We start from the raw sequence: 15,723 nt of genomic DNA, 5'->3' as shown, positions 1-15,723 counted from the left end.
TCAACTCCTGCAAACATTTTCGAGATTACCTACATGGCAAAGTAGTCGGGATCAATACCGACAATACCTCCACTATGTTTTACATCAATCGACAAGGAGGAGCACGATCCCGTGCCCTATGTGCAGAAGCAGTCCGATTGTGGAACTGGTGCATCGCCAACAACATAACGTTGAAAGCCTCGTATTTGCCGGGCGCTCACAACGTGAAACAGATCAGCTGAGCAGGCGCTTCGCACTCACGCACGAATGGCAGATCCGCTCCGATCTGCTACGGCACATTTTTCGTACATGGGGGTTTCCCCAGATCAATCTGTTTGCCACCTAATACAACAAGAAGTGTCCCCCGTACTGCTCCAGGGCAGGAGTGGGGCGGTTGTCCCTGGGGGACGCATTCATGATTTCATGGAGGGGCCCCCTACTTTACGCGTTTCCCCCCACAGCGCTTATCCACAAGGTTCTGCAAAAAGCCAGAAGGGAGAGAGCTCGCATGATACTCATAGTCCCAACTTGGGATCGGCAGCAATGGTTTCCCTTGCTTCTGCGCATGTCAGACCACCCACTGCTTCCTCTACCGGTGGCGCTGGACTTACTCACGCAGGCTCAGGGGTCCATAGTGCACCCGCACCCTCAGGGTTTGCGTCTACAAGCATGGCTAATCCATGGCCCAGCTCCTGAGAGAGCATGTGTACGGAGGGAGTACAACAAGTCCTGGAATGTAGCCGAAGGACCTCCACCAGGAGGACTTACAAGCAGAAATGGACTCGATTTACAGCCTGGTGTTCCGCCAAGCAGTTAGCTCCCCTTGACGTTCCTATACCTGTAATACTAGAATACTTATTGGACCTCAAAGGAGGCAGGCTTTCTCTATCCTCGCTAATGGTCCACCTCGCTGCTATATCAGCCTTTCGGCATACAGAGGAAGGGCCCACTGTATTTGCTCATCCTATCATTACAAGGTTCTTGAAGGGGCTGGTAAACCTGTACCCTCCTCAAAAACGGCTTCCACTTTCGTAGAATTTGGACTTGGTGCGCAGCATGCTATCGCGTCCACCTTTCGAACCATTAGCCACAGTTCCCCTATGTCTCCTTACGATGAAAACAACCTTCCTCCTTGCACTTACGTCAGTCCGCAGGGTGAGCGAGCTCGCAGCAGTGATGCCAATGCTGCCCTGCACAGTATTCTCAAAGGAGGCGGTAACCTTAAGGCTGCACCCAGCCTTTGTTCCAAAAGTTTCCTCGGAGTTCCATCTTAACGAACCAATAATTTTACCCTCATTTTACCCAAAGCCTCACAGCTCCAGCAAGGAGGCACGCCTGCATCTCCTGGATGTGAGGAGGGCGTTGGCCTTCTACATAGACAGAACTAAGTCCTTCCGGAAAACAGACAGGCTTCTAGTCTCTCTCGCTCCCAGGTCAAAGGAGAAGGTCTCTCTTCACAGAGAATCTCAAAGCACATTGTGTCCTGTATAAAAATGTGCTACGAGCTTCAGAAGAGTCCTTTGCTGGCCCCGCCCAGGGCTCACTCCACCAGGGCAGTGGCGGCGTCAACAGCCTTCTTCAAGGGCATTGCGTTAAAAGACATCTGTAGAGCGGCAACCTGGTCGTCCTACGACACCTTCATCAAGCATTATGCCCTACATCGGGTATTTGAACAGGATACCCGTCTGTCGACAGCAGTCCTCTCGGGGGCAAGCTGCACATGAACTGATTACCCACCTCCTTACTTGGGTTACTCCTGGGTAGTCACCTATTGTGGAGCACCCACGGGGACCACTCGAAGAAGAAAGAGAAGTTACTCACCTTTAGTAACGATGGTTCTTCGAGATGTGTCCCCGTGGGTGCTCCACCACCCGCCCATCCTCCCCGGTTTGGATCTCTGGTGTTTTTCAGGAGCATTCGAGGTGGTTGGTCAAGGAACTGGCGGGGACCAGATCGCGCGCGTGGCCGGGGGCGCACAGGGGAGTGGCGCATGCCGGCGCATGCGCGATCCTGGAGAAACTGCTGGAAGATTTCCGATCTGCGGCTCCGGGCGAGCCGACACCTATTGTGGAGCACCCATGGGGACACATCTCGAAGAACCTTCGTTACTTTAGGTGAGTAACTTCTTTTTTAATATGTTCAGTGCATTGTGGGATATGATCCTGTATCTGTGTTTTGATCGTGTTCCTAGTAAAGTCTTGATTTTGAAAAGGAAAAGGAAGCTTGCAGCATTCCTGCTATGAAGGGCAGCACTCATTTTAAGAAGCAAAACTGAAATTAAGCATGAAGTAAAATTAGAATAATGGAAGTGGTTTCAGGAGTGAGGCTATGGCCAGACTTGGCCAAAACTTCAAAATGGCCATGCTAATGACCAAATCGGAGGATAGTAATGATGCACTGATATGAATGTTCAGTGGCGCATTATCATGCTGCTGGTCATGGAACTTCAAATGTGCCGCATATGCTTGTGTGTGGCTCGGCTACATGGGGTTCCTTTTCGAAAGGAGACTGGTGACTTCAAAATCTCTTTATTCCTGTCGGCTGATTTCAAGTCTTTAGGGTCCTTTCAAAAAGGATCCCTGCGTAGCCATGTGCAAGCAAAAGGCAGCACTTTCGAAGTTTCACGGCTGGCAGCATGCTAATGAGCTGCTGAATATTCATTTCAGCACCTCATTAGTATCCTCCAATTTGGCTATTAGCATGGCCATTTCGAAGCTTTGGCCAAGTGTGGCCACAGCCTGGATGTCAGAAAGATAATTATACAAACACATGCACAAAGTGTGAGGAAATAGAATATGTAAAAAGTTTGAATGTCCTGCAAATCATTGTGTGTACACTGTTCTTAAAATAGAAGCTTGACATTATTTATTAAGGACTGTTTCATATTCAGATGCATTGTGGCTGTTGAATTATTGAGTTTTTAACCAAATTAAAGAAAAAAAGGTCTCTTCTTGCAAGTTTGGTTGCCAGCCCCTGCCCAAGGCAAAGGTGGAGTTTTGCCATGCAACCTTTTAGGTACTTAAAATCTGTTATCATGTCCCCTCTGTCTTCTATTTCCAGGCTAAACAAATCCAGTTTTTTAATTCTTCTCTCATCAGTCATGTTGTGAATATCTCTAATTTTTTTGTTGCTCTTCTTTAGACTTGTTCCCATTTGTCCACACCTTCCCTGAAATTTGATTCCCAGAATTGGTCACAATGTTCCAAATGAGACAGTATAGAAGAATTACTTGTTTCTTTCTTAATATGTCCCGGAATTATGGCTCTTTTTTTTTTCCTTTTTTTTATCATCTCCCCCTTACGCACACTGTTGATTCATATTCAGCTTGTGGTCCATTATGATCCCAGAACACTTTTTGCAGTACAGTAAACCCTTGAAGTGCGCGATTTTGAATTACACCTAATTCACATTACCACAAGTTAAGCACAACTCAGAATCCCACTCTCCCCACCCACCTGTCCTTGTTCAAACCCCCCTCCTCATGTGTGGCTTCAGTTCAACCTCCCCCCTCCTGCCTCCCTGCAGCCCTAACCCACTCCAGGCCTAACCCCTGTGCCCCCTCCCACGGCCCCAGCCCACTGCCAGGCTTAACCCTTCTCAGCTGCCCCCCCCCCCCCCCCCCCGTGAACCCCAGGACTTACCCTATGGTGCTCCTGCTGCTTCCCCAGCTGCAGAATGTGTATTCTGCCGGAGAAAAAAGCTCCCTCTTACTTACATGAAATTCGGGTTACATGAGGGTGTATGGGAACGTAACCCTGATTTAAACTGAGGGTCTATTGTACTCCTTCCAAGGCAGTCATTTCTTGTTTTGCATGTGTGCAACTGATAGTTCTTTTCAAACTGGAGCAGTGTACATTTCTCCTTATTGATTTTCATCTTATTTACTTCAGACCTTTTTCTCCAGTTTGTCCAGATCATTCTGAAATATAATACTCTCCTTCAAAGAACTTGCAATCCCTCGCAGCTTGGTGTCGTCTGCAGAGAGTGTGAGTGTGCTCCCTGTGCCATTATGTAAATCAGTGATGAAGGTATTGAACAGAACTGGACTCAGAACTGATCCCTGCAATACTGCACTTGTTATGCTATTCCGGCACCTTCCAACATAACTGTGAATATTGGTAACTACTCTCTGAGAGTGGTTTTCCAACCAGATACAACCCCACCCTCCCACCCTAATAGCAGCTCTGTCTAGTTTCTGTTTTTCTAGTTTGTTTCTGAGAAACTCATGCAAGATGCTTTCAAAAGCTTTATTATAGTCAAGGTGCGCCCCAATCACCACTCTCCCTCTCCCAGCAGCCAGGGTTGTTGTTTGTCAAACCAAGTCAGGTTGGACTGATGTGGTAAATCCTTGCTGACTGTTACTTACCCTCTTACTATATTCTATCTGTTCACAAATTGATTCCTTAATTATTTGGTCCATTGTACTCTTACGTTTTTAGATATAGAAGTTAAGTTGACTGGTCTGTAATTCCCTAGATTGTTTGGAGTTATTTGTTGATGTGATGCTGCATAGTTTGAAGTCCCTTTCCTTACCCACAAATAGGTTTGGGTTGATTTCCCACTCATGTAGGAGGTTAGGTGACTGATGTTATGTGCATGTTCACAGTGGTCCTTATTTTCCGTAGTAACAGAGAGAGAGCGGTGTTAGTCTGCATTCTATCAAAACAGAAAAGCAGTCGTAGTTCTTTAAAGACTAACAAAATAATTTATTAGGTGATGAGCTTTTGTGGGACAGATCCACTTCTTCAGATCTATAGCCTTAGATCTGGCTGACTCAATATATGAAGTACAGAGATCCAAAAACTGTTATCAAGGTTGACAAATCAGAATAATTGTTATCAAGGTTGGCAAATCAGCCAGAAGAGCAGAAAAGAGGGGCGGGGTTGTGGGGGAAGTTAAGTGTTAGGTCAAATGTCAAATAGTAACAGAGAGGAAGCCGTGCTAGTCTATACACTATCGAAACAAAAAGCAGTCAAGTAGCACTTTAAAGACTTTGAAGACTTTAAAATGGGTCTGTCCCACGAAAGCTCACCTAATAAACTATTTTGCTACTCTTTAAAGTGCTACTTGACTGCTTTTTGTCAAATGTCAAAGTATGTGAAAGAGTCCTTTATAATGTCAGGTAATGCCAAGAGGGAGGGATAGCTTAGCAGTTTGAGCATTGGCCTGCTAAAGCCAGAGTTGTGACTTCAACCCTTGAGGAGGCCATTTAGGGATTGGGGCACATAGTTGCCGGGGATGGTGCTTGGTCCTGCCAAGAGGGCAGGGAACTGCAGTAGATGACCTCCCAAGGTCCCTTTCAGTTCTAGGAGATGTGTATCTCCAACATTTTAATTTTTTTTAATTTAAAAATGGCTGTCTCTGTTCAATCCACATGTTAACGTGTCAAATTTGAATATGAATGTTAGTTCCAAATATTCTCTCTCTAGATTGTTGTTAGTCTCTTTTCTTTGGAACACAAACTCTCAGGTCTTTAACAGAATGGTCCACTCCATTAAAGTGCTGGCTGACAGGTTTGTGTATTTGGAAATTTTGATGTTTTCTTTCTTATTTTCCATGGAAATGAAAAGCCACTGGATTCTTCACTTAGATCCTTGATAAGGTGCTTGGGATGTTACTGTCTTCCTCCTTGCTTGCTACTGATTTTTTTGGGCTAAACCCCTGAGACTTTGAACTCTTACATTGCAAGCCAAAAGGATTCTCTGTATTTATGTAAGGCTCTTCAGATGTTGTTTAGGTCTTCTATACTGGGAGATCCTTGTCCTCTCAAATATCATGGGCCGCCTAAAAGATTCCTAAGTTGCAACAAATTTAGAAGGAGTATATGTACAACAGTATAGAATGATGACCCCACAGCGACTGGCTTCCACATGCTGAGTTGGAAAGGTATTCCTGTTGCCTCATACCTCTGCACCTCAGAGCAGTGGAAATGGAAGATGCTAGAGCAGAGAACTGGGGGGCATTGTGGGGCACATACGGGACATCTCTGGAGGCTAATGAATTCATTTTAAAGACATGGCACTTCCTCATTTGGAATCTTAAATTCAAACTGAATGCTACATGATCATGTTACTACGATATTATGTCGATATTAGTGCACCATAAATTGAGCTAATGGAATTTACAGTGAAGACAGGCATTTGGTAAAATTGGGATAACTGCCTTAAAATCAATATTATCTTGTAGTGTAGACATAGCCATTCCCTGGTCCTGCAGCTTTCCCAGCTCTCAGGCGTGAAAGGTTCTTAGTGACCTCATCAAAGTGAAGGGCAGCGATAGCAGAGAGGAGCAAGTACTAAGATGACTGTCAGAGCATTCTGCGCTCATGACGCTCAATAAACGTATCCTCTCTTGCTTTTATGTGTATAAGAAGTATTCTTGCAGTCACATCAGTTGAGATGTGAGGGTTTTGATGTTTTGCTGGCTTTGCAGCCCCAAACTAATGCAGTAAAAGCTAAGCTTAGCCATTGGAGTAAGTAAAATACAAAGCTTCAACCATCTCAATCCATATTTGACATTAGTAAGGATGTAAAGTATTTATGTCATCAGGTAGTTGGTACACCTTTTTGTTTATTTCCACAATTTATTTTTTGAGGGCTATAAGAGGAGTTTTTTCCCTGAAGCTTTTTGGATGATTTGAGTGAAACAATCAAAATGTTCATGTTTTGGATTCATATAGATGTCTTCAAATTAGACAAAGGTTTCTAATCATCAGCGGAGTAAAGTTCTGGAACAGCCTTTAAAGGGAAGCGGTTGTCATTTCTCATAGTGTATCTGTCTAGTTTGCCTTTTTGAAGGTCCCATTACAGTTTAGTCAGTTATATGGTTATTGGGAATGCAGTGCCAAAATGGATTGTCACCAGTTGATACTGACTGTGCGAGAAGTTGTTGACAGTAATTTTGGAGGCATTTTGATGGATTCTGAACTAGTTTTTGCTGAGGTAACAGATACAGGTTGCAGTGAGTCCAATGGAAAGAAAGAAAAGTGTCTATTACACATTGAAAAGTAGCTAGATGTTTCCATCTGATGACCATTCTAAAAGTGACTTATTCGAAGCCAGGGAAATTCAAGTTAGATATTAGGAAAACCGTGTTGTCTTTGAGTAGTTAAGATCCAGAATATGCTTCCAAGGAAGGCTGGAATCCCTATCATTTGAACTTTTAAAACATGAGTTTGAGAAACCTCTATCAGCTATGGTCTAAGTTTGCTTAGTTCTGCCATAGCTCAGGAGACTGGTTTTGAAGACTGCTGGAAGGCCCTTCCAGCCCTACATTTCTATGCCTATGGCTACACTACATTCCCCTCTCAGAAGGGAATGCAAATTTGGCTGATCAGAAATGCAAATGAGGTGCTGATTTACATATTGCCTTACATTTTTCAGGAAGGGTTCTTTCCAAAATGGGGTTTGTTTTGAAGGAACCCCATCTACACTGCTTGTTCTTTTTTTTTCCCCCAAAAACAGCACTTCCTGAACAGCGAGTGGTGGCCGTTATGCAAATGAGGGATACAATATGTAAATTAGCACTGTATTTGCATTTCCAATCATCTGTATTTGCATTCCCCTTCCGAAAGGGGAATGTAGTGTAGCCGCAGCCTCTGATGCTGTGATTCTGACATTTTTACTTAGATACTTCTTTGATGATGTTTTATGACTTTTTAAACAAATTCCCATTATAATGTTGTCATTGCCTGCACAGGGTATTTTTCAACATGGATTCTTAGAGCTTATAAATCTCTGCAGATAATTTTTTGCCAGAATCTGGTGCTTTTGATTAACTGCTTTGTTTCTTGATGGTAGGTGGGTATGCTGGATTGGCATTTGTCTCCTCAGAATTAGTGATGATGGTCTTTTCATGTCTGTATTTCTTGGCTTTGTGTACTGTACAGTGTGTTTGCAAAGGCATTCAGTAGAGATTGATACTCGTAGAAATTTTTCACACCCTGACCAACATATTCTGCGAATGGGTATTCTCCAATACCATAACATAGAGCAAAGTCAAATCCAAATCTTCATGTTGTAAAGATAGAAAATTCACTAGGGTTTTCAGTCTTTTGCATATCCGGTGCACATCTTCGGAAGACAAGAATTTAAAAGAATTCTTATTTTCCCGATGTCTGGTTCTCCCTCCCAAAAAACCAACCAACCAACCAACTCATAAACTAAAAAATTCTGTAGAAGATTTGGACGCAGTCCTGTTTCCATGAACTTTAGTGGATGCAGGTTGCGTCTCTTCTGTGTACAGAAAAATAACACTTGTTATAGTAGAACATTCTGCATGGTTTTTATATATTTTAATTTGAATTGTTTGAACAAGCTTGTTTCTGGTAACTTATTTACATAGGATGTTGAATGTACAGCAGAGCTAGAGGTTACTAGGTGTATGCGACTTAATCTTCACGTGCATTTCATTAGGTTGTTTTGGCTAATTTTAGTGTGTTTTGTTTTTATTTTATTTAGCAAGGTGAAGTGAGGTTGAAGTGTTTGAAAGCTCTACAGAGTCTGTACACCAACAGAGAGTTGTTCCCTAAACTGGAGCTATTCACTAACAGATTCAAGGTAAGAGTGATAAGAGGAAATGTGATTTTTGGAAAGACTAATAATGATAGAATTCTATCTCATCTGAGTAGTTAAGTTAATTCTCTTAAATCATGTGCATTAATTTATGTGAAGAAGACTCCCTGCTTCTGCCACAGATTAGATACTTTTCGTGGGGACTATCCCGCTACAGCAGTGTTCGCTGTTTTCAGTAGGAAAAGGACTCTTGGACTTTTAAATTAAAGGAATGTGAGGCTTTTCAGAAGCAGATGTGTTCCTGAATGTTATCTATGAGGGTGATACCAGCACATTTATTTTTGAATGTATTTATCAATATATATAACTAGGCCTGGGCATGATTCTTACTTTTCCGCTGTCAGCTTGTCCTCTCAAGTTACCCGACAATGCTATGATTTCTTTATTATAATCATAGTGAATTTTAGGGCTCATGAAAGTTTCCCCTTGTGTTATAGTATTTTCTTTCATGTTTAAAATATAATAAATGACGTGTGTGTATATAGATATGAAATGTGTATATATGTATTCTTTGTGTATATATTACATATGTATAGTATTTTACTTTCATATGAAATATAATGAACAAGGAACAGGATTCTGTCAAGACAACTCTTAAGTGAAAGTGTGTGAAGCACAAGTGACTAGCTTACCAAACATAGTGTTATGCCCCATGAGGAGATATCTGTATCATAAATCTTATTATAATTGAAATTAACATGTAGTACATTTAATCTAATATAAAATATTCATCCATGGGTATTTCTCTAGAGTGTGATTCCATACTATTGTTTGAAAGGACAACCTAGCATGTTTCTAACTGGGTGATGAAATTGCTGGGATTTACCATGTACCTCATTTAATTATTACCTAGTATTAAAAAATGCGTATTTGTAGGCAGATGGGCTAATTTAATAAGATGGTATGAAAATAATTTACAACTTAATTAAACCACCTCAAATGAGTGGTCTTAGCTCTGTGAGCAGGAGAGAAACTCCTGCCAACATAGTGTTGTCTTCACCAGTGCTTTTGTCAAACACTTTACAGATGGTCATTTTTTATTAGTAGTCATGAAGAATTCTGGAGTCACAGGGCCTTTGCATTTCATAAGGCAGATTTGTTATTACTTAAGAGTCTCCATGTGCCTGTGCAACTGAGCTCCCTAAAAAGGGAGGTGTGTTGCCAGATCGGAGGGAACTGGGAAAAGCCATCATGGACCTCATCATGTAAGAATCTGCCTTGAATGTGCCCAATTTTGCAGCAACATCAGAAATATTAGCTTTCTCTGTTAGTTTTGGAACTTTACACAAACACAGACTTTTCCTTCAATACTTTCTGTTTGGAAAGTGCTAAGAAATACAACTTGCAACAAGGCTATTGTGATACTCTCAGCTCTTTTGTGCTCCAGAAGGTCTGCATTTTCAGATATCCTGAATCATAGAATACTAGATCTGAAAGGGACCTTGAGAGGTTATCAGGTCTAGTCCCCTGCCCTCATAGCAGGACCATGCACTATCTGTATCATCCCTAATGGATGTCTGTCTCACCACGAAACAAAGAATAGAGGTAAATGGTCATTTTTCAGACTGGAGAGAGGTAACTAGTGGTGTTCCCCAAAGATCTGAACTGGGGGTAATCCTGTTCAATGTATTTATACGTGATCTAGAGAAAGGGGTAAACAATGTGGTGACAAAATTTGCAGGTGATACTAAACTGCTCAAAATAGTTAAGACCAAAGCTTACTCTGAAGAACTTCAAAAGGATTTAATAAAACTAAATGATCGGGCAACCAAATGGCACATGAATTTTAATCTTGATAAAAGCAAGTAAGAATAAATACAAGTAATGCACATTGAAAAAATAATCCCAACTATACATACAAAATGATGAGAATTATTTTAGCTATTACCACTCAAGTGAGAGATCTTGGAGTCACTGTGGATAGTTTTCTACAAACATCCATTCAATGTGCAGCAGCAGTCAAATAAGGAAACAGAATGTTAAGAATAATTTAAAAGGGGATAGAGAGTAAGCCAGAGACTATCTTACTGTATAAATCCATGGTACACCCCCATTTTGAATACTGCGTAGATATGTGATTGCCTTATCTCAGAAGAGAGGGCATTGGAAAAGATTCAGAAAAGGGCAACAGAAATTATTAGGGGTCTGAACAGGTGCCATATGATGAGAGATTAAAAACACTTGGACTTTTCAGTTTAGAAGAGAGGAAAGTAATGGGGGATTTGATAGAGGTTTATAAAAGCATGACGGATATGGAGAAGGTGAATTAAAAAAATGGTATTTACTTGTTCCCATAACATAAGAACTAGGGGTTATCAAATGAATTTAATAGGTAGCAGGTTTAAAACAAACAGAAGGAAGTATTTCTTCATGCAGCACACAGTCAACTTGTAGATCTCCTAGCCAGAGGATATTGTGAAGACCAGGCTAGCTCGATCAATACTTAAAAGCAGGATAAATAGGAATGGTGCTCCTATGATACTCTGTTTGCCAGAGGCTGGAAATTAGTGGAAGGTGACAGATCAGTTGATGATTTCCTGCTCTGTTCACTCACTCTGGGGAATCTGGCATTTGCCACTGTTGGAAGACAGGATACTGGGCTAGTTGGACCTTTGGTATGACACAGTATAGTTGTTGTTGTGTTCCAGATGTCTCCAATGATGGAGATTCCACAATCTCTGTAGGCAATTTACTCCAGTGCTTAACTACCCAGATAGTTAGGAAGATTTTTCTAATGTCCAACTTAAGCCACCCTTGTTTCAATTTAAGCCCCTTGTTTCTTGTCCCATCATCAGATGTCAAGGAGAACAATTTTTCTCCCTGCTCCTTGTAACACCCTTTTAGGAAAACTGCTATCATGTCCCCTGTTTTCTATTTCCCAAACTAAACAGACCCAGTTGTTTCAGTCTTCCTTTATGGGTCAGGATTTCTAGACCTTTAACACTTTTTGTTGCTCTTTTCTCGACTGTGTCCAGTTTCTCCACATCTTTCTTGAAATATTTTGCCCAGAACAGGACACAGAACTGCAAATGAGGCCTAACCAGCTCAGAGTAGAGTGGAAGAATTACTCCTCACAGCTTTGTGACAAGACTCCTCCTGTTTATGCATCCTAGAATAAAATTTAGCGGTTTTTTTTTTTTTTTTTTTTTGCAAGAGTGTCACACTGTTGACTCATTTAGCTTGTGGTCCATCTTGATCTAAGATCGCTTTCTGCAGTACACCTTCCTAGACTGTCACTTCCCATTTGATAGATGCAAAACTGATCCTTCCTAACTGGAATAGAGGAACTCCTAGAAAGCATGAAGATTCTACTATTGAATTAGCCATTGATTTGGTCTGTGTTCACAGAGAACCGAGCTCCAGAACAAGTGGGTGCCCCCTCTCCATCCCTTTGGCCTTCATTCCCCTCTTACCCCTGCACTTCTGCCGGGGAAATGGGGGTTGGGATGTGGGTGCTTGTCCTGCTTCCTATCCAGCACTCCTGTCAGGGAGTGGGTTGAGGCATGAGGGGTTCCTCCCACCCTCCAGGCACTTCTGCTAGGGAGTGGAATTGGGAAGCAGGGGGTTGTCCTGCTCCACCCATCCAATGCACCTTCTGGGGAGAGGGCTCATGGTCCACATGCTTCCCTTTGGGAACACCAGGCAGGTGGAGCAGAACAAGTGACTGCACCTCAACCTTGCTGGCTTGTGGAAGTACCAGGTATGGCAGGGTATGGGGGTATCCATTTTTGGGGCCCCCAGTTTGTGGGGCCTCTGGGCATGGGCCCTGCTGGCACAAAGGCTGATCTGCCACTGACACAGAGAGTAGGAAAATCCATAGACATACCATAAAATACCTTCCACATGAAAATCAGGGAATGTGGGGTAATTATTGAGGACAAATGGTGACTTTAAGTCTTGACCATGCAAAGGGCTATACTGCAACAGCTTCTTCAATTGAGATGCTCTGTGTAATGCTCTTCCACATGCCTATACCCAGCTCAAAATGCACTGCCAGAGCTCTTCTGGTGATTTTGAGGGAGACAAATTGGGACCACAGCCCTGCCTCGTCCTGCCCAGCTGCATCCCATTTCAGGATGTTAGCTCAGAGTAATGCCTTTTTCCTTAGCCTGAGTTTGCCTGACATCTGCATAGGACAGCAGCAGTGGAAAGTTCTTTGATGTCTGTTCCAATTCCTGTTTGCTTGTACAGTGTTAGATTTAGGATATACAGAACCCGGCACATCTTATCACCAGCAGGACTCGTACTACATGAACTTAGCATGTTTGAAAGAAACCATAGTTGTCATGTTGTCTCATGGCCAGGTTTTTTTTAAGTATTCATTTTCTGAAAACTGTGTTTTGTTACTCTAATACAACTGCTTTTCAGGATCGCATTGTATCAATGACACTTGATAAGGAATATGATGTCGCTGTGGAAGCCATTCGATTGGTCACGCTAATACTTCAGTGAGTATTTTTCAAAGCTAATATAATTTGCTATGAGAAGTATTTTTGTTAGCAATATGTATTCAGGTTAGTTTTCTTATGTGTATTATGAAGGATATGTAGCACTGAAGGCGAATGGGATGGGTAGATAATGATCTCACTGAGCAATTTTTGGAGATGCTGGAGCAGGTCAAGTGATGGCATAAAAATATCCCAGGTGAATGTCAAAAATTTATTATGTCTGTGGTGCCAGTAGTTTCAGTACATCCACTGTTACAAACAAATGCCGGTCTGAAAAATGTAGACCAACAATGCCGCCAACATTTAACTATGTTACATTGTTTTCTATTCTTTCTTGTTTGCCAAAAGCTATTTGTGTACAAAGTACAATTGCGAATTAAACCATAGTAAAGTCAGGAAATGCAAAGCTCAGGTTATGAGAGCATCTTGAATTTTGTTCTGTTTTCATGTCAAACATACAAAAACACCAAAAGGAATTTGCAAATGTAAGAATATATTTCACAATATAAAATTATATATGTGTATGTGATTGAAGAAAAACTGCACTGTTGTATTATATTTAGAACTGCTGAAGGATGTTTGTTTTAAAAACTGTTTAAAAAACTCACAGAAGCATAAAATGGAAGATTTTTTGTTAAATAAACACTGAACATCTCTAATTTAAAAAATGCAGTATGTAATATTTTTGCAGTTCTGGCAAGACCTAAAGTTTTTATCCTTCAAAGTAACCAATATTAAATAGGGACCAACAGTTATTATAAGTCAAGAAAAATGACTTGTCAAAATATGTTTATATGTGGTTACTATAAAATTAAAAATAGAGGACAGGATTTGCATAAAACAAAGTTTTGGCACTTTAACTATAGTTTTGAAAATTCAATAAAATAATTTTCAAAAATTGAGATGACACATCTGGGCATACTTCTGTAATTATTGTTGAAGCAAAGATCAGTAATCTTCATTAAATGTTAATGAGACAATGAATCCTTTCCTGATTTATACTATTCAAACAGTAAATACAGATTGACTTTTCGAAGAAATGTGATAATTACGGCCCTATCAAATTCACAGTCCATTTTGGTCAATTTCATGGACAAAGATTTTAAAAATAACAAATGTCTTGATTTCAGCTGTTTAAATCTGAATTTTCATGATGGTGTAACTGTACTGGTCCTGACCTAAAAGGAGTTGCAAGGGGGAGGGGGTGTCACAAGGTTATTGTTGGGGAGGTTCCAGAACTGCTACACTGACTTCTGCACTGCTGCTGGTGGGATGCTGCCTTCACCTTCAGTCACCCAAAAATTGTTTAATCCCATTTTAATTTAAATGGAAATAGTTATCTGTTCGAATATTCATCTATCTTCTCAAATTCTCCATATGAACAGCTGCAACTATATGTACTAGATGAGACATTTAATTATTAAAGATACTCCATGTTAAAACCCATAATTTTATGTTTAGGGAAGGAAACTTTGTTTGAGGACTGGATTTCCAGGGAGGTAGTATAAAGCAGTATGAGGTGGGGCATTATCTTGACTGTATGGTAACAGGAGAGATCAAGCAGGTTTTTGCTGTGAGGAGGAACATTTCATGAGGCTAGTCCATTGGACATGGTTCAAAACTTGCAATGTGTATGAGGACAGTATAGGAGACTGACAATAAGTAAGGCTGCAAGTCTTTCATGGAAATCACAGATTTGTTCATTTGCTTCAGAGTTTAAGGCTCGGTCAGAAGGTATGAAAACTTGTAACAGTACTGCTCAACTGTAGGGCTAGGAAATATTTATCAATCAATATAAATTAGAAGTTATGTATTTTCTGCACATAAGGGACATGAAAGAGATAAGGGGAGGCTCCCTGGCTGGCAGCCTCTAGGACAGTAAAGTGTTTATGTGCCTAATTTATTTTAAATAATTAATAGCAATGGTGTAGGTTCATTGTTAGATGGAGATGGTAACATTGTGAACAATGCAGAAAAGGGAAAATGTTGAGTAAATATTTGTTCTCTTAAAAAAAAAAACAACAGGAGTAGAAACTCGGCCTGAATATGGGTACATCATCTTACCAGCTTCCAAACAGAGAACAAATATATACTCAACATTCTCCCTTTTCTGTTGTGTTTTAAATTTAATTTTTACAATTTTTCCTAATTTTAACTATTTTTATTTTTAGAGTTGTGGATGATGGGATTGTTAGGGTGGTTCTGCCAGTGGGGCAGCAGGGAGTTCTTGGTGAAGCCAAGGGACCTGACACCAGAATTCAAGGAAAGCAAGGCTCTAGTCCTGGATCACAGGAGTAGAGGCCCCTAGTCAGGACTGTAAAGAGGAAAAGTCCCTAGTCACGAGGAAGCCACCCAGGTGCTAAATAGTTCTAGCTAGTCATATAATTAATGCCAGTCAAGATGGTTTTATGGAAAATAGGTTTTGATTAGACTGCAAGTTTAGTTGATTAAGTTAATTATGTAGATGCATCCGACTTACTATCACATGACATTCGAATGAAAAGTTAGTACTATGTTGTAGTACCATATAATACATTATAGTATTATATCACACATTTGGAACTTGCTAACTGACATACCACCCCAACTGAAAGAACAACAAGAAGTCCTGTGGCACCTTATAGACTAACAGATATTTTGGAGCATAAGCTTTTGTGGGCAAAGACCCGCTTCATCAGATGGTCTTTGCCCACGAAAGCTTATGCTTCAAAATATCTGTTAGT

General features: G+C 41.0%; 1 protein-coding gene across 1 annotated transcript in view; it reads left to right on the top strand.

Moving 5' to 3' along the window:
• Positions 1-15,723, top strand: part of STAG1 (STAG1 cohesin complex component) — a 331,084-nt gene that overhangs the window by 211,402 nt on the left and 103,959 nt on the right. Inside the window, exons 12-13 of the mRNA XM_075003885.1 lie at positions 8,439-8,537; positions 12,921-13,000. Of these exons, the coding sequence (XP_074859986.1) occupies positions 8,439-8,537; positions 12,921-13,000 (179 nt within the window). The remainder of the gene's footprint in view (positions 1-8,438; positions 8,538-12,920; positions 13,001-15,723) is intronic.

This window comes from Carettochelys insculpta, chromosome 10 (assembly GCF_033958435.1).
Source record: "Carettochelys insculpta isolate YL-2023 chromosome 10, ASM3395843v1, whole genome shotgun sequence".
Classification (NCBI taxonomy): Eukaryota; Metazoa; Chordata; order Testudines; family Carettochelyidae; genus Carettochelys; species Carettochelys insculpta.
The sequence above is the reverse complement of the archived record's forward strand: the minus strand, read 5'-3'. Positions and strand labels throughout refer to the sequence as shown.